Genomic DNA, 18,588 nt, shown 5'->3' with positions numbered 1-18,588 from the left:
CATAGCTATAAAAATTCAGACCCTTTACAAAAACACTTTGAATTTGACTCAGGTGCCTCCCATTTCTCTGAATCATTGCTGAGATGTTTCTGCACTTTGACTGGAGTCCACATGTGGTAAATTGAATTGATTGGACATGATTTGGAAAGGCAGGCCTCTCTATTGAAGGCTGCACAGCTGACAATGATATCAGAGCAAAAACTAAACCATGAGGCCAAAGGATCCTGTCCCAGAGCTCAGATCTGAGGAAGGCTACAAAAAAAACTGCTGCACTGAAGGTTCCTAAGAGCTCACTGGCCTCCATAACTCTAAACTGGAAGAAGTTTGGCAAAATTAGGACTCTTCCAAGAGCTGGTCATCTGGCCAAACTAAGCAATCAGAGAGCGGGGCCTTAGCAAGGGAGGGGACCAAGAACCTGATGGTCACTCTGATGGAGATCCCGTGTGAAGATGGGACGAAGTTCCAGACAGACAACCATCACTGCAGCCCTCCACCAATCTTAGTTTAATTGTAGAGTGGCTCATCCTCAATGCAAAACACATGACAGACCACAGACTTTTCCCAGTATGCCTTTTGGCATTATACACTTTGACACCATGAGTGAAGTTACTAACTCAGTTAGAGAAGTCCCACCTGTAGTGAGTTACCATAATTTACAATGCATAGTACACTTAATATGAGTAAAGGGAACTTCCTGGTGCATTGTGCATCTTTCAGTTATTTTAACTTGTAGTCGCTGAAGTTGGTCTGCCTTGAGTGGTTTAAATGTTCAAGATTGACATATGAAATAGCGGAAATTTTAATGGATGAAGAACATGTAGCTATACGAAGCACATATAAACATGTTGTTTTGAGCAGTATTTAAATAGTATTTGAAAGTGTCAGAGAGTTTCCACTGCAGTTTAACTTTAAAAAGTTAAGTTAACCTGACATACATGTACAAGTAAAACTGAGCTGATAGAACTTCAAATGCTAATCACCTGCTTCTAAACAAATACTGTTTTTGTCGGTGAATATTACTTAAAAATGTATGTAATCAGTTGCCTCTAATGCAGTGATCATCAACTGGGGCACATCAGGCCCCCCACATCTTCCCATTACTTCCTCTTACTAGTTAGATATAACACAAACTTATCAGTTCATTCTTGATTGATGGTGCTGTTTTCTGTCGACTTTTGGCTTCAGGCATTTTGGCAGCACAGTTTTCCTGCTTAGTTATTTAGTAATCACTACACAGCATACTCACGTCAAACCCAGTGACAGGCAGTATGACAGCCCAAGAAATATTCTGCAAAAATTTCTCAATCGCCCTCTTATGGCGGACATCAGTTTAGGGACTGAGCTTACTGTAAGAAGCAAAAATGACATACATTTGAAGAAAAAAATCTTTAAAAAAAAAGGTTAGACCAATTTTTAAAAATAGATATTATAGTTTATTTGAGAGCTCAGCCCTCAGAATGCATGATAAGGGAAATGCCAGCCCTTGTACAAATGTAGCTGATGACCCCTGCTTTACTGTTTTGAGTCCTATTAACTTATCAGGGATTAGAGTTAACTGAATATTTTAAGTTGAGAAATAAACCGCTTTTACAGTGCATGTATATTTTTTGCTCTATATAGCCCTGTCCTTGCTCTGGGTGTGTTCTGCAGTTCTCTGACTTTGTAAATGAAAAGAAAAACTTCAAAATATTGTGTTCACTTGCTTTCATCTGCTGCGTTTCCATTACACAAAATCTAAATAGCGTGATAAAAAAACTGGTAATGGAAACACCTGAGTTTTGAAAAACCTTTCAAATATCCCCCAAAAATTTATGCTCTCATGAGGAGGTTTTTCAGGTGTTTCGATATAAAAATACAGTGCTTAAGAAATTTATTAGACCACCCTAACCCTAAACAAAGAAAGGTTTATGCCACAGCTGCCCTAAATTAACAGCATTGGTAATTACCAAAATCACTTTTTATGTTTCTGCAATAATTAATTCACCAATATGTAAAAGCTCTTTAACTGAAATGATATTTTTAATGCTAAAATATTTTTATTATTGTTATCCATGAACTTTCAAATTTACTGATTTACAAAAAAACTGAAAAAATAGTAAAGCACATTTATATTTCTTGATTAATATGTCAAATTATAGTTATTTACTTGCATTCCTGAAGAGAAAAATTAGTTTTAGTGGTTGAATGTAATGCTTGATTCATTTCTGACTTCTCAGAGAAGCCCAGTGAGCGGCTCAAATTTGGGTGAATTCAGTTTGAAATTCCTCATTCCTGTTCAAAATGGTAAAACGTGGAGAGCTCACTGAAAATGAAAGAGTCTGCATTAAAGCACTTCATGACGCTGGATGGTTTTCGAGACAAATATGACAGGTGGTCTAATAAATTTGTTAAGCACTGTATATATTCCAAAAGTGCAATGGAAGCACTTTTTCTGCATTTACAAGTCACGGGACGTGACGTACGGTGTCACATGACCAGTTAACTCCAAGACAACATGGCGCGGTATGTGTGGACAGAAGAGGAGATGAGTCTTTTCTTATCATCATACTTCTACCCTTATACGCGGCTTTTTGCCATAAATACGGACCTTGCTCCTGAACTATCATCTGTTGCCTTCATCTTTTGTTCAAAATTATCAAGGCGACTGCCGTAGATAAAACCAAAATGGTACCAACACACAACAGGTTTTGAGCTTCAAGCTTCCCTGCAGCGGATTCATGCGAGATGAGATTTTACAAAAATTGCAAGGCCTATGGAAACCCAGCTATTGGTGTAGCACAGGGGGGAATAGGGTACTGATTACCCAGGCCCACAGTAGGGAGGGGCCCTGGAGAAGCCAGCATTGAAAAGTGTGTTTTTACTTATTTTTTCTTAGCAACTAGTGTCATTATTGAATCAAAAGCGACTACATCAATTGGCCAACAGACTGAAATTTGTATGAAATAGAATAAAATAAAATATGGTGGGGTGGGGGGGGGGGGGCTGCTCCTCCCTTAAAAATATCCAAATGGTGTAGTCCAGTGCTGCAAAATAATGCAAGTAAATTTAATTCAATCACAGTAAAAATGTTGCTCATAAATGGAGAAATTATGGTTCAAAAATAAAAATTTAAAATGCAGATATTTGTAAAAATGACATATTTGTGGCTTGGCTAGCTGGTTAAGGGGCCCCCTGTGTAATATTCTATCTGGGGGCCCTAAATCCCGAGCTACGCCCCTGCTGCTGTGATAGCTTTGAGCTAAACTAGGAGTGCCTCTTTTATTTCTTGCCTTGGGCGTCCAATTCCGCTCCTGGTCATATGAAGGCACCATCATTAATGTCCTCCTGTGTCTATGAGCAGCTCAAACTCCTCACAGAGGCGTCAATCATTAATAGGAAGTAGAACCAAAACCTACTCCACTTTGTTCCTGTAGGGACGTAAAAGCCCCAAACACCCACACATCTATCAGGCTGCTGGCAGATGAGGACTTTATTAGCCCGCCACCGCTGCTCCCACCAGCACAGTGGCTGTTTAATGAAGACTGGCGCGAGACAGAGGGAGGCGGACATGAGAGCATGAGCTGGTGGTATTAATGTAAAAATCATTATTGCGGCTGACATTGTCATGTGATACCTTGAAGAGGATTTAGATTAGAACGGTGGAAGAGCAGAGAGGGTCCGCTACAGAGGCTACGTTTCCTGAACGCACGCGCACTTCCATCCAGCCGTCGCGAGGATGTGAGGAGTGTTGGCGGCGGAGGTCTGAAGGTGTGGCGGTCGCCTCTGTCGCTCAGCTGTCACCTCTGCTGTCACCCTCCTCCAGCTTGTGTGTGTATGTGTGTCGGTGTGTGAGGGAGGAAGACACTACGAGAGAGCGAGGGAGCGCGCGAGCTAAAGAGAGAGAGAGCGAGAAGTTTCCTCTGCTTTTGGCGCACGTTCTCGTTCCGTTCACTTCACACGATGGCACGCCTGTGTCCGCGTGCTGTGCTGTTGCGTTCGGAGCCCCGCTGCTTTCAAGGAAACTGAGGCATCCACAGAAGTGTCACCATGGCAGAATTTGGGGAGAACAAAAGCTCCGTAGGCACACCGGTTGCTGGCTGGAGAGCCGCTTCAGGAGGAGCCGGAACGAGGCTGGAGACGCACCGAGGAGAGCCGGTGTCAAACGGAAACTGCAGCGTGCCAGACACCGTGAAGAGGGTCCAAAACGAGTCCAGCTGTGAGTCCCCGCCGTGGGACAGCGCGAGCTCCGATTCAGGATCCAAGACAATCCCTCGACGCAGCAGTCTGATCAAGGTGGGCCATCATTTCCTTCAGGAGACAATGCTGTTACAAAAATACTAAGGCTTTAACAAAGAAATAATACCCAAATATGACCGATATTTATAAAAAATACTACAAAGTCAACAGAATTTTACTGCAACACTAAAAGCTACTACAAGAATATTATACGTGGAGCATTAAGACACCTAATAAAACAAAATAAAGTCGACTGTAGGGCTAAATTCTGACAATTCTGTAAATAAACAGTTAATTTACTGTGACTGTACTTCCTGTCAGCTTCCTCTCCATTTGTGTTGAATAGCAGAACAATCAGTTACCTCATCCTACTAACATATTACTTCTGTTCAGGAAATCTACACAGAAATATTGTATTTTGTCTGTTAAAGCTCCTGCAGCAGCAGTTATAGGCATCTCAAATAACTGCAAAGAAACATTTTTTTCCCACTTACAGCCATTGTTGCTTTTTAGCTTATGCAGAAGCATCAATTTTAGTTTTACTCTTGTTCTTTAACTGTCTGAAATTTCCTCACTGGAGCTTTAAGATGGGAGTCAGGTCATGTGATGCCACATGTAGGATGATTTGCCAAACATACAGATCAGAAAGCATGAGCAGCTGTGGGCCTCATGGTGCCTGACTCTGTAATAGGCCACAACAGAGAGTATGGTCTAGACCTGCCCTCTTTGTAAAGTGTCATGAAATAACTTTGGTTATGAAGCTATGCACACAAAGGCTGGAGATTAATTGATGTCACAGGCCTCAAAAACCACCCGTTAAAGGGCTTTTTGATCACAATATGCTATAATTTGATAAGATACAATTCAACAGGATATGTTAGGATTTATTAGAAATTCAGCATGTGATGCAGCACATTTTGATAGGATGCATTCAGTTAAATAACGTGTGATGTCATAAAAAGATTAAGATACAATACCTAGAGGTGTGATATGATATATTACAGTGCAATAATGTACAAGGCAATGGAACAATGCAATATAATTTAATATATCACAAACTATAGTACTATACAATTTGGTGTGATACGATATATGAAATGACATGACACCAAGCAGTACGAAATGAAATGATACGACTTGGTGCGATTCGAAACGACACCACACCATAGGAAACAACAGGACTCTACATGGCATGATATAATAATGTCGGATCTTATGAGAAGTGATGACACGATACAACATGATAAGAATTAACAGGCACGACATGGCATGACAACACAGTGCAGTGTGATTCAAACGTCCGATGTAATGCGATGCGATAAGAAATGACATACCTTATTTATCCCTGTGAGGGAATGTTTCTAGGAGTCAAATGCTGCACACATTGGCCTTACTCTAAAAGTTGCATTAAAGGGATATTGCAGTGTTTTAGAAGTGTGGAAGTAGGGATGGGTGGTGATACAGTAATGCCCAGGGTATTTCTTCAGGTACTCATGAAGACAGAGCTGTGCAAAGAGTGCATGTTTAGAATAAATGCCTTAAGACTATGCATTTGTATCTACTAGCAGCACCACTGCCTGCATATGGAGATGCTTTAAAACTGATTAATGAACTCCTGCTAAAGATTTTGGCCTAATTTGGAAAACAATGAACATGCACATATACCACTGCATTTTTACTCACACATGGCACCTCTAAAGTCAGCCTGTTAAATATGCACCGCTGGTTGCAATGTGATCCACAGCTATGTGAGTTTCAAAACAGTTTTATTCTTCTTTTTGGGTGTAGATCAGTGATAAGAGATGACGTTCAGGCTATTAATAACCACAGGTCATGCATGCTCCAGCAGCAAAGTCAAGCACAATTAAACCATCAACAGTTGAGAACATCTAAACTTATCTTAACCTCTTTTCATCTGAAAAGTAGTTGTTGGTTATTTTAGGCTCTAAAGTTACTTTTAATAAGCTCTGGTAAGGAGAACTCACGGCTGAACCAAGCTCGCAACTGCTGTGCATCATAGAAATAAAGAATTAAAGCCCATCTTTATCTGTTTTAAGCACAGGGAACATTACTTCACATTTTAGATACTATATGATAATAGTTGTAGTTTATTGTTTCACATCTTCCCTTTTAACAAGGTGGGAGAGGACTGCATACAAGCTGTTATGCACACAGAGAGAAGGAGACAGGATCATGTGATCATGTGATCCTCTGTCCAGGTGTAACTCAGCTTACCAGTGAAGTTTTAAAAACAATGCTTCAACTTTGAATCACTTCCATCAACCCTGTAATCAGTGTTTTTATTTATTTATTTTAGGACTCAAAGCACTTTGTTAAAGGATTGAATGAAGCACCTGCAGATGCTAACTTGTGTATGCCGGTGAGTGCTTGTATAGTACGGCCGCCTTCAACTCAACACTGAGATGTAGGATGTTTGTGCTGAAGTGGTGCTGTTAAGCCCATTTCAGACTGGAAGCGTGACACGACAGGGCTTCATTTTCAGTTTGTTTGGATGTTAACAAGTCAGGGCTTTCAGACTGCCTGCATGTGCACCACGTTTCACGCCTGATACACATGGCTAAGGCGCAGAAAATTTAGGGATTTGAGGACTCCCCTATTTATTCCACATGCCGCGGGCAGTTATGATCCACAACAGATAGGAAAATGATGAACAGAGAGCCATGTTTACTTCATTGCAGCAAATATGTACTTTCACATTGGTAGTAAATGTTTGTAATCTGTTTTCCATAACCCTGATGAAGGCCAAGACCTAGAATGCATCTGTTTGGGGCGCAGGTGGCCTAGCTGTTTCAAGGCGCGCCCCATGTATGCGGCCGGCCGGGGTTCGAATCCAGCCTGTGCACTTTTCCGTATGTCTCTCCCCAACTCTCTTGCCCTGTTTCCGATTCTATCCACTGTCCTCTGCTGTCATTAAAGCATAAAAAGCCCAAAAACAAATCTTTAAAATGCATCTGTTCAATGAAGCTGTTCTCTGAACTTCCACTATCATAGAAACTTTCTGTTCCCACACCGATACAAATGTCACAGGAAAGATAAACACACTATGAGTGCACTTCTGGTTTGTGCTTTTCAAAGTAAAAGCCCCGTTAGGCATTTCTCACATCGTTTGTAAAGAATGCTTTTATTTTGAAGGGTTCCTTACATGCTTTTCTTATACACTGACTCAAGTCACTTGTAGGGGGTTTATTGACGTAAAACTTAAGAAGAATGACAGGGCTTTAACATGCAGCAAACATGCAGCCTAGTGTGAAACGAGTATTAGTGTCTCTGCTACCCTCCATCAAAGCTTGAGGCCTGTTTAATTCAAGGATTGGTAAATACGTCAAGTGAAGTCCCTTTACCATCTTGTTAAAGTATTCACATCAGCTTTAGTGTCTGTTACAAAGAGCAGAATGGGAGAAGACATTGTTTCCTGGTCATGAAGCCATGACCTGCAGACTTTTTCTGCTTTATCTTGGTGAAATAAATCATACATATGGGCCAGAACAAATGATCCTCTTAATAGTTATCATTCATAATAAACAGAAAAACAGTCATACTGTATGTGAGGATGTTTAGTAGGCAATGTGATTCTAGTTGTTGTGTCGTGATCATGGAAATTATATAATTAGGTGCAGACTGGTCATCTCTGAAACCGTTCAGTAAAACATTAAGAGGTTAAAAATGATTAATAATGCTTCATAAAGCTTGTTATGTTTATTTTTAAGAGCAGTGGTTCTCAACTGGCTGGGCATGAGGGCCCACCTTAACCTTCTAATGGGAAATTGTGGCCCAAATTCTTCAAAATTTTTTGCCACTTAAATGTATTTAATGAAAAATGTTCCAGTTTGGACCATAAATAGAGCGTAAAAATGGGACAAAACAAATGTGTTTTGGAAAGCACATTGTTATAGAAGGACAGCTGTGCATACATTTGACCTGAATGACCAGTTGATTGTTTGGCTGGTGGGTCAAATTTCAGTTGACCAAGTTTTTCATTGGTTGACTTCAGGCCTGGTTTTTAAACACCTGGTAGTTATGCTGTATACCCATTAAAACTTAAGGAAGGTTTGACAGAATTAAAAATGAATACTGATTAGGGCTGAACGATTTGGGAAAATAATCTAATTGCGATTCTTTCCCCAATATTGCCATTGCAATTTGATATGCAATACTTCCTTAAGTTCCTCATCTTAGGTATTTTCCAACAAACACAAGCAATAGATCTTTCAATATTGTAACCAACACAATATTAGATGAAACTAGGGCTGAACAATTTTCCAAAAATAACTTATTGTGATATTTTGACTCATTTTGCAAATCTAATAAAAATTGTTGTATTGAAGGGAATGATCATTTTTATATCATCCTAACATTTAATCAGATAAATGTACAAAAATAAAGAAATTGTGAAATGAGACTGGAATGATTGCATGATATGTAATGCATAACATCTCTGCTGCTGCTGCTGCTGCAAAAAATAAAATTAAATAAAATAAAGTATTTTGATGCAAATTTCAGGTGAAGAAATTTTGCAGCTTCTGCAATTTAAAAATTGCTGCAGGCCATATTGCAATTTAATTCAATTTGATTAATATTTTCCAACCCCAGTATTGATCAAGTATATGTGAAGCCAACATTCAAGCATTCAAACAGACATTGATTTTTGGTCCATCTCAACCTAATACTTTGCTAAATTAAAACGGAACTCTCTCTCTTTAAGGGGCGGTGCAGATTGAAATCTCTTTTGGCTTATCTTATTGCTGCTACCAAGTACCTTAAACCAGTGATTCTCAACTGGTGGGTTGGGACCCAAAAGTGGGTCATGGAGCTATTTTCAGTGGATCGAAGGTGTTTGTGGAGTAAAAACTGCATCCAAAAATCTATGACCTATAGAGAGCCAAAGCCAAAACACATCCATACATTTTATTTTACTCTATTTTTCCATGATAAAAAGTATATTTTCATAATTTTCCTGAGATCTAAACCAATTTAACTCCTTTTCTGAGGAACACAAAACTGGCTTTCTTGCTTAAATGTTTTAGTTTCTCAGGATTTCTAGAAAACATCGAAATTTTACACCTTATAGGAAATGGAGTAAAATACAATCTGTGAATGCATATCAGTTGAGGGTTTCTATAATGTCTCTTCCTTTGGTCACAGCATATTCCAAATGAGATACAAACTTCCACGTGCATTGGTGAATAAATTTGATTGGTTGAAAATTTTAGTAAATTTGGGTTATGATGGTTGCTCAGTTGAGAACCACTGCCTTACCCAACCCAGTTTGAAAAACACCAAAACGTCCCTTTAAAAAAAAATTAATAACAAAGTATGTGTGTGTGTGTGTGTCAGAGTGGATATCTGGAAACACAGATGAAGTGTTGTCACCTATTAGCACTTCATCAGCTCAAAATGAGGAGGAGGAGAAGGAAGTAATAAGTGAACCCGCCCGCTGTGGTCTTTGATTAGAGTGTGAAATTGCATTCACTCCGCCTACTTTGGCTCACAGTTGAATGCCCCCTGTTCAATTAACCCCACTGCCTCCCCTCATCTCCACTCACATTTACTAAATGTCAAATTTATACCCACACAGTCCAGGAGATAAAGATATCAAACTAAACTGTTCATGCTTTTGGCTCAAAAAGCTTTGAATGTTCTGTCATATCAATAGCATCTAATCAATAACTCATCCTCTGACTTTTTACTTTTATAGTTTCAGCCTCCAGGCATGTGGGAGGACTTATATTGATCCCTCGTCCCTGTTCGTCTCCAGAGCTTCTGCCTGCAAAGACATGCTTATTTGAACATGGCTTCATCTGTGTCTGATTGGCTCTCGCTCAGCAAGACAGGAAGCTAGCCAGTTGGCCAATTTCCTCGCAGGGTTCATGTTGCAATATTGCTATTAAGTCATGAGCAGTTGGTGATGACACCTTCCTTTCCCTTTCTCTGCAACACACACACATTAACATGCTAATGTTTCTCACCTCTCTGCCCACTCACAGGCCCGCTCTTGTCTTTTTTTTTTTTTTTTTTTCCCTGTTTGTTTCGTCGGAGCTGCCAGGGTTTTAAAAACACTCTGTTTGCTTCGGTGAAGTTCTGGCGTCTCGTGCTGGGTCAGAATTGGCGTTAAATAAGCTCTGGCTCTGCGTGCAGCCCGATATTCCCTGCAATGTTTGATGTGTAGTGTTAAATAGCTCCAGAACACAACCTCCACCCTGGGTATTGCCTGTACGTGCATCCTGTGTATCGAAGCAGAAATTAGCATGCATTTGTGGTGTGATTATGCGTTTGACTTCTGGATGTTCAGTGGGCACATTTAATGCTGAGAACGTTCAGTGAGTGATCAGCGAAGCGTCAAGCCCCGCCGTGCATGTATATGTTTGTGCTCTCCCCGCAAACGTGTTTGTGTTTTGAATCGCAAACACCTGAGGCTTTGGATGGATGCGGCTCAGTCCAAGAACGGAGGAGTTATGAATCCACCTGTCAACACAACAGTGTGTTTTTCTCTGTTTGCCCAACTCCCCCCTGTGGCTAACCTCAGGAATCCACACAATAGTCGTCTGGGTGGTATGAAGGCAGATAAACAGGAAACATGACATTCCTGACTGGTTTTAACAGGAGTCAGGGGATCTATGTCCAGTCTGCGTGCCTGCGTGTGTGCGTGTGTGTGCTCCTGTGGGCCGTGGTCGAGGTAACGAGTGCACCCTTAATTGTGTTTCATCAGTATGTGCTTCATGCCGTCCACTGTCCTCCCATCTCTCTGTGCGTGAAGGCGATGCAGAATCAGGAGCCCACTCAGTTTGTGTGAGCTCAAGTTCATCTTGATGAAGATAACCATCAGCGACTCTCTCACTCGTGGTTACAAACACTGATTCAGTTACACGCACAGCAACACACGGACTTGCACGGGCCTGCCTTTGAGTAACACACAGCCTGGCATTACAAATATCTGCTTTCCAGTTTTCTTCATTACTCATGCCAACATACACTATAACAAACTCAGAAAAACATGGTCAGCATGTTTATGAGTCTGTGAGAGAGAGAAGGATAGAGAGTGTTTGTATGTGCTGTCCAGTGAAAACAGCCAGTATGTTTACATGACCAGTAGAGTCAAGCAGCAGTTATAGCTCGATTTGGCAACTGAACTGGTCTGCTGCACAGAATCCCAGCCTGCAGGGAGAACACCAACCTTACATAGTCTTAAACTAATGTAAACCTCTTCTACCTGACTAATTTGTTCATTACAACACTTAAACGCAGAGTATGTAAAGTTCCACCACCAGGGGGCTCTCAACCAAAACAATGACTCAATATGATGAGTACAGCCCATTGCTGGCCTGCTCCACTCTTGTTTTGAATTGTGGACTCTGTTCAATTAAAACAGTACCTCCTCAGGTGTATTTACCAAACAGTCAGTATCTGCAAATATAAATAAGTTTTTCTGATATTTTGGCAAAAAATCTGCCTAAAAGCAAGACGATTAAGGGCTAGACCAGCTGACCTACATGAGACGTTTTTTATTGGTCATCATTTCTTACACTGTGTGATTTCAAGCCGGCCATACGACAGACGTGGCAGAAAGTCAACTCATAGAACCAAGTCAAGGTAGTTTGAAAATGCCTGATCTGATTGGTTAAGTCTTCACACAGTGGTAGTTTTATGTCTGGAGTTGTATTCAAATATCATCATTAAGTAAATAAAATGATAAGTGAAGAGTAGCCTGTTCGAATATGTTTTTAAAAATGTATGATGCTCATTCAGCCCTGACATCTATCTGTAAAAAACTAAACACTAAAACTAATAAAAACTAAACTAAAATGAAGCATTTTTGCTAAACTAACAAACCAGCAGTAAAAACGAGTAAAACTCAACTAAAATCGAACACAGAAAGTGAAAACGAAATAGAAATAAAAACTAATGAAAAATCCCAAACTATTATAACCCTTTAGCGGGTAGGAATATTTCCTGCTTGTTTATTTCCTTTATTGTAGCAGGGGTGGAGGGGGCATCAAAAAGTCATTCCAGCCGTTGCCATGATAATTTAGAAAGTTGTCTGACAGTTTACAAAGGAATAAATCCCCCAAAGTTGTTTATTTGTTCTGCTTGTGTTTCTGCTCTGAATGCGGGAGTGTCTGGAGTAGCACGACCAAAATATTAAACATGTCAGAAATCCATCCAACCAGTCAGGAGTAGTTGGTTGGGCTGTGATCGGGTCGTTTTTTCAGCTGTTGTATCCCCCTGTACGCAGCACAACAAACGACGCCTGATCCGACTGAAAGTCAGCTTGACTTCCAAGTGAGTCGTGCAACTTATTTGTGAACATTTGTGGCTGAATCCGATGAAATTCACACAGTGTATGCCGCGCTTTAAAGGGTGTTTTAAGGATTGAAGTCCAACAATAAGACAAGTTCTGATACCATTTTTCCTTCCTGATACTGGTACCAAGGTGTTGGGTAGCGGCTGAAACCTAGTCCTAACCTAGCCTTCAATGCTGGTGTGAACTTTCTGGACTGACTATGCAGACTAGCAAATGATTTTAGACCTATTGGACTAAGAACATGGCTCAACAGACTTACAATGTACAGCATCTCTGTGACCCTGAATTTGTTTTCTGCTGATTACTGAGTTTTACTGCCAAGAATAGATTTCTGATTTATAGCGCTAACATTTAGCATGGCTAAATGAAGCAAAATATAAAGTTTAACAAACAGTATCGGATTGGTGCATAAACTCATGTAATTGCAGATACAAATGCCTGCATTTTAAGGTGTCTCGAATGTATTTCAGATACTGGTATCGGAATCAGAACAACTCTATTATAAATATTGGTATTGACATAGGTTTTAGTTTATTTTGTAAATATCTGCACATTGGATATTGGCAAAGAGCCAAAATCATGCATTCCTATTTTCATTCATACATTTTCCAAGATGAGGGAGAAATCTAATTAAAAGTGCACTTCCATGTTCACGCTGGAAGCGGTTCCAGGATACACATGCTCTCTAGCAGCGCTTCCTTGCACACAGTGCAAATCCTCCTGCCAAAACTCCTACCTCATATCCTGTTGGGGTTGCAAGGTGCTGGGGTCAATCCCAGCTGTCAGTGAGAGGCAGTCAGTCTGACATGGGGCACTCACACCTATGGGCAATTTAGAGTCACTCATTACACTGGTGGACTCAGAGTATCTGAAATAAGTCCGACACTGCTGACAATGGGGGTATCAGTATTGCAGAGTACACGTGACATTATTAAGAGTTAAATAACTTTTGAACCATACTTTTTAGCCTCTTACATTTTTCTCTTGAAGCTAGCCGTTGCACCGTTCCACTGATGCTATCCATGCCTTCTTAGCTCTTATGGAAGCTTTTCTTGCAAAGAACTTGGGTGACTTTTCAGGGACTTTAAAGATTAAATCCTCACTTGTAGATGCAATATTTTATGATTTTTTTAAAACACATTTTCGAATCCATTTTCGATTGTTGATTGCAGCTAGCTTGAATGCTATTATTGCCATATTGTTTTCCTATAATCCTTTATGAGGGGCTGTCAACCAGTAGCAGGCTTGTCCTTCATCACGCTGTGTCAAACTGCACATGCTTAAACATGCAGATCATTATGAATAGAGCATAATGGAGAGAAATATAAAAAGAGAGCCTGTGATGTGGACCTCTGTGTCTTTGTTATTTTAATATTTAGCAGTAAAACTCACAATAATTAGCAGGGAAAAAAAGTGTCAGAGAGACTCTACATCATGATCCTATTTGCTGAGCCATGTTCTGAGTTCACTATAGGGCTAGAAGAATGTGCTGGTTTTCCCCAATATAGATGGTCCAGAAATTTTACACTGGTATCGGATCTATACTTGGTGTTGGCTGATACTTTAGGAAAAATGAGAAAGAAAATGGTATTGGAACATCTCTACTTATGCAAAAGTCTATATCTCTAAATAGTCTGTGGACTTCTTAATGAGTTTTCTTACAAGGTCAGTAAGCAGGAGTGTACTTTGGTTCAGTTATAATATAGGTCTACTCTAATCTAGGTCCCCAGGCTAAGTAAGTTAGTGCATGCATAACTCCTCCTGTTTTTCAGGACCACAGGTGAGGGTTGGAGCAAAGATTGACCAGTAAATTGACAGCTTTGCCTCACAGCTCAGGTGTCTCTTCCCCACGACAGTGTAGTAGAGGTACTTGGGTCCATTCTATCCTAGAACAGTGAAGAAGACCCTGAGATACTTCAACTCCTTCACTCCCTCATCCCAGCTGCTTCACACAGCTGCAGCCACCCCCAAAGCCTGCTGGAGGACTCCAGCTGAAGAAACCAACAGAACCACATCATCTACAAAAAGCAGTCATGCAATTCTGAGGTCGCCAAACCGTAAACCCCCCTTCCTCTGGCCACACCCTGAGGTCCTTTCAATGAAAATCACGACCAGAATCAGAAAAAAAGCAGCTCAGTTTGATGTAATCCCTAATCTGTTAAAAGAGATTTTTTTCAGTCCAAAAATTCTCCAACAAATCAAAGACCCTGCAGTGCTTCTACTTGACTAAAATTGGCAACCATACCGAGATAGTTTGACATTCTGAGACATATCAAAGCCCAATCCTGGAGACAGTTATCTTGGCTCAGCATAAAAGTTGTACACGGGAGGAAAAAGGCAGCCTGGCTCTGTCTTTGAGTGGAAAACTTTTTCCTACCAGCAACTTATTGATTCATTTCATTAAATGTTAAAATCTGGCTCTTTAAATTTTAAGATAAGCTTGCTAATAAAAATATTTCCTTTTTATATTTCAGAGTGAACCTACTTAATAAGTCATGTGTCTGTGTTTACATTTGATTCATCATATTAGAAGTACAAATCAATACAAGATGATTTATTAGCATGTGATGAGAAAATACTGCCAAAAGCACGAGTGGATGATGTTTTTTGAAAGGATAATAAAGAACGGAAAAGCGTGTAATTCATAATTTGAACAAAAACACTCCCATTTATGTAGACTTTTTTTTTTTTTGCATAGCTATGTGCTTGTATGTTTGTGCATCTATTGTGCATGTTTGGGCGTTCTGAAAGCCTTTGTGTGTATTTTCCAGACTGAGGCAGCAGCATTAGCTGGAGGCGTTCACACTCAGCTGGGGAGGAAAGTTGTCTGAGTCAGAGCAGCCCAGAGCACGTCCTGCAGTTCAAATCAACATCTTTAGCTAGCTTTAAGCCACTTTTAGCCTGCAAGAGCATGGCCTTGCACGGCAGAGGGACCAGATAAATCTTCTGACCGATTGTAATAAAGCCACATGACATAAACTACACTGAGCCACAGCAGTGATTGAGCTGCTCCATATACAGTGCATTCAGAAAGTATGCAGACCCCCTTTACTTTTCTTCTATTTTGTTATGTTAATGCTCAAATCCTTTAAACATATTTTTATCTGGAAATTTCATGATGACACAGGTGAAAACAGAATTTTAGAAATGTATGCATTTAATAAGGATAAAAACTGAACTACCACATTGACAGAAGACTTCAGACCCTTTGCGACTACACTTGAAATGTAGCTCAGGTTTCTCCCATTTCTCTGGATTGTTGCAGAATTGTTTCTACATCTAGATTGGAGTCCACCTGTGTAAATCAAACTGATAAGACATGATTTGTTAAAACTTACACCTCTCTGTAGAAGGCCTCACAGCTGATGATGCATAACAGTAAAAAAAAAACAAAACAAAAAAAAAAAAAACCTTGAGGTCACTGGAACTGCATGCAGAGCTCAGAGACAGGATTGTAGCAAGTGGCAGATGTGGGGAAGGCTTCAAAACATTTCTGCTGCACAGGACATTCCAAGAGCACATGGAAGAAGTTTGGCACAACCAGGACTCTTCGAAGAGCTGGTCACCTGTCCAAACTGAGCAATAGGGAAGAAAGGTGACCTAGAATCTGATGGTCACTCTGACTGAGCTCCAGAGATTCTGTGTGGGGATGGGACAAAGTTTCAGAAGGACCACCATCACTACAGTTCTCCACAGATCTGAGCTTTATGGCAGAGTGGCTAGACAGAAGCCTCTCAGTGCAAAACCCATGAAAGTCCACTTGCAGTTTACAGAAAAGCACAAAACTCTTAGACTGTGAGAAACAAGATTCTCTGGTCTAATGAAGCCAATATTGAACTGTTTGGCCTTATTTGTAAACTTTATGTTTGGAGGAAACCAGCCACCGCTGAGGTTTCACCTTCCAGCATGACAATGACCCTAAGCACACAGCAGAGACAACAGGACTGGCTTAGAGACAACTCTGTGAATGACTTGAACCCTATCCAACATCTCTGGAGAGACTTGAACATGGCTTCCGCTGACAGTCCCCATCCAACCTGACTGAGCTAAAGAGGATTTGCAAAGAAGTACGGCAGAAAATCCTCCAATCCAGGGGTGCAGGGCTTGTTGCGCCATATTCAAAAAGACTTGAGGCTGTGATTGCTGCCAAAGGTGCTTCAACTAAGGACTGAGTAAAGGGTTTGAATACTTATGTCAATGTGATATTTCAGGGTTTTCTTATTTTGTTGAGTTTGCAAAAACTTCTAAAACTCTGTTTACACAGTGTAGATCAATGAAAGAAAAAAAAATTTAAAAGATGAATGCATCAGGCTGCAACAGAGCAAACTGAAAAAAGTAAAGTGTTCTGAAGACTTTCTGTACTGTAAACCCCATACATTCATAACATGAACCCAGTCATATAAGTGCAGAAGTATTCAGAGACGTGTTTTTACTGGGCCCAGCAAAGCCATCACAGAGAAGAATGAAAACCCTGCCCTGTAGTCTGATTGCTCATCAAAGCCTGACTCAACGCCCCAACCACTTTTTTGGGTTTAGTCGTCCTGCCATCTTCAGGAAATGCATCTCTGACGTTTGTCAGCTGACATCGTGGTTAGTTCTTTAACAAGATGACTTCAAGTAAACGGTGTACTTTTTCCATGTAGTGTGCTGTTTGTGTGTATGCTTCAAATGCTCATGGGGCTTCAAAGGTTTGAAGAGTAAAAGAGCATCTGCTGCGTGTCTCCCCACAAGGGTAGGGGGTTGATCGTCAGACTGAGCATTTACAGTAAATTTTTACCACATTTTTTTTCTGAGGACTTTTTAGACACGCCTAGCTGTAGGCAGAGCGACTTGACCACATAGGGCTTCCTGTGCTGTTTAACCTTACTGTCCTGTTGTCTGTGTCTTTTAATTCATTTTAAGCATGTGAAACCCGCACCCAACACAAAGACACAGAGTCTCTATAAAAAGCATGCAGTTTGTTAAAAAAAAAGAATGACTTCATGAAACGTGTCTTAGAGTTCCTTTGTTTGAATCAATCACAAACTTTACAAATTTTGCCAATTTTTATGTAGTTTAAACATCTAAAAAAAAGGAGAAAGAGTTGATCTTACATTTAAGAACCAACAAACTCTTGGTGTTAACCAACATATTTGTGCAGCTGAGTCAGTTTTAAATGCATTTACTTTTGATTTTTATGGTTGTGTATGTCATTGGCTCAATGGATGACCACATAGGTCCATAAGCTCGCCACTATGCCTAAGAATAAAACACATCAGCAACAAAAACTAGCTGGTTTTGCACACAGTTTTTAACTGCTTATGATCCCAACTTCTTTCTACCATTTTTTGAACATTTTAGATTCAGAATTGAAACATGCACAACTATTACAAAAGGCCGTCAAAATTTTGGCATTGCTGTTTTTCGACCCAGTCTCTGTTATTTCTAATGGTTAATAGTACTCAAAAGTACTGAAATATAACAACCACAAGATGCTTTGGAGAGGAAATGATCAAAAGTTGCACAGACATGTAATTGTAGAGAATCCATCACAAATTGCACAAAACAATGGCACCAGTGTATTTGGAAAAAATCAGACAGATTGCAGATGTTTGCTGGCAGTTTTTAGTAAATAAGAGATAAACCAAATATTTACCCAGAGGACCTCTTTTTTATTGCGGTGGTGCATGGAATGCACTGATATATCAGTGTATATCTATGTAAGCAGATAGCAAAAAAACCACTGCCATTGGCAGTTACAGATATCAGTTTTATCCGTTGGGATCATTCAATTTAATGCAGGCATCTGGTGTACCTAACCGATGGGATTTTTACTGGCCACATGAAGTCACCTGTTGAATAATTTGATGTTTTTGTGGCAAAACTTGAGAGGAAATCCCAGGCATTTATTTCCATATTTGGCTCAAGGCCTATTTAAAATGTTTTCAACCTACTAGACTAAAGAAGAGAGAAATCTTAGAGAAAAGTCAAATTTATCACAGGGTTGTTGTGTCAGCTGGTATAATGTGAGCCCTGACCTGTAGTGCATGGCTAAAGTTAGCAGTTAGCTGCAC

General features: G+C 40.1%; 1 protein-coding gene across 1 annotated transcript in view; it reads left to right on the top strand.

Annotated features, from left to right (window-relative positions):
- Positions 1–3,483: 3,483 nt before the first annotated feature.
- Positions 3,484–18,588, top strand: part of LOC121523343 (inactive phospholipase C-like protein 2) — a 76,862-nt gene continuing 61,757 nt past the window's right edge. Inside the window, exon 1 of the mRNA XM_041808189.1 lies at positions 3,484–4,272. Within this exon, the coding sequence (XP_041664123.1) occupies positions 4,027–4,272 (246 nt within the window). The 5' untranslated portion in view covers positions 3,484–4,026. The remainder of the gene's footprint in view (positions 4,273–18,588) is intronic.

Source organism: Cheilinus undulatus, linkage group 16 (assembly GCF_018320785.1).
Source record: "Cheilinus undulatus linkage group 16, ASM1832078v1, whole genome shotgun sequence".
Taxonomy (NCBI): Eukaryota; Metazoa; Chordata; class Actinopteri; order Labriformes; family Labridae; genus Cheilinus; species Cheilinus undulatus.
The sequence above is the reverse complement of the archived record's forward strand: the minus strand, read 5'-3'. Positions and strand labels throughout refer to the sequence as shown.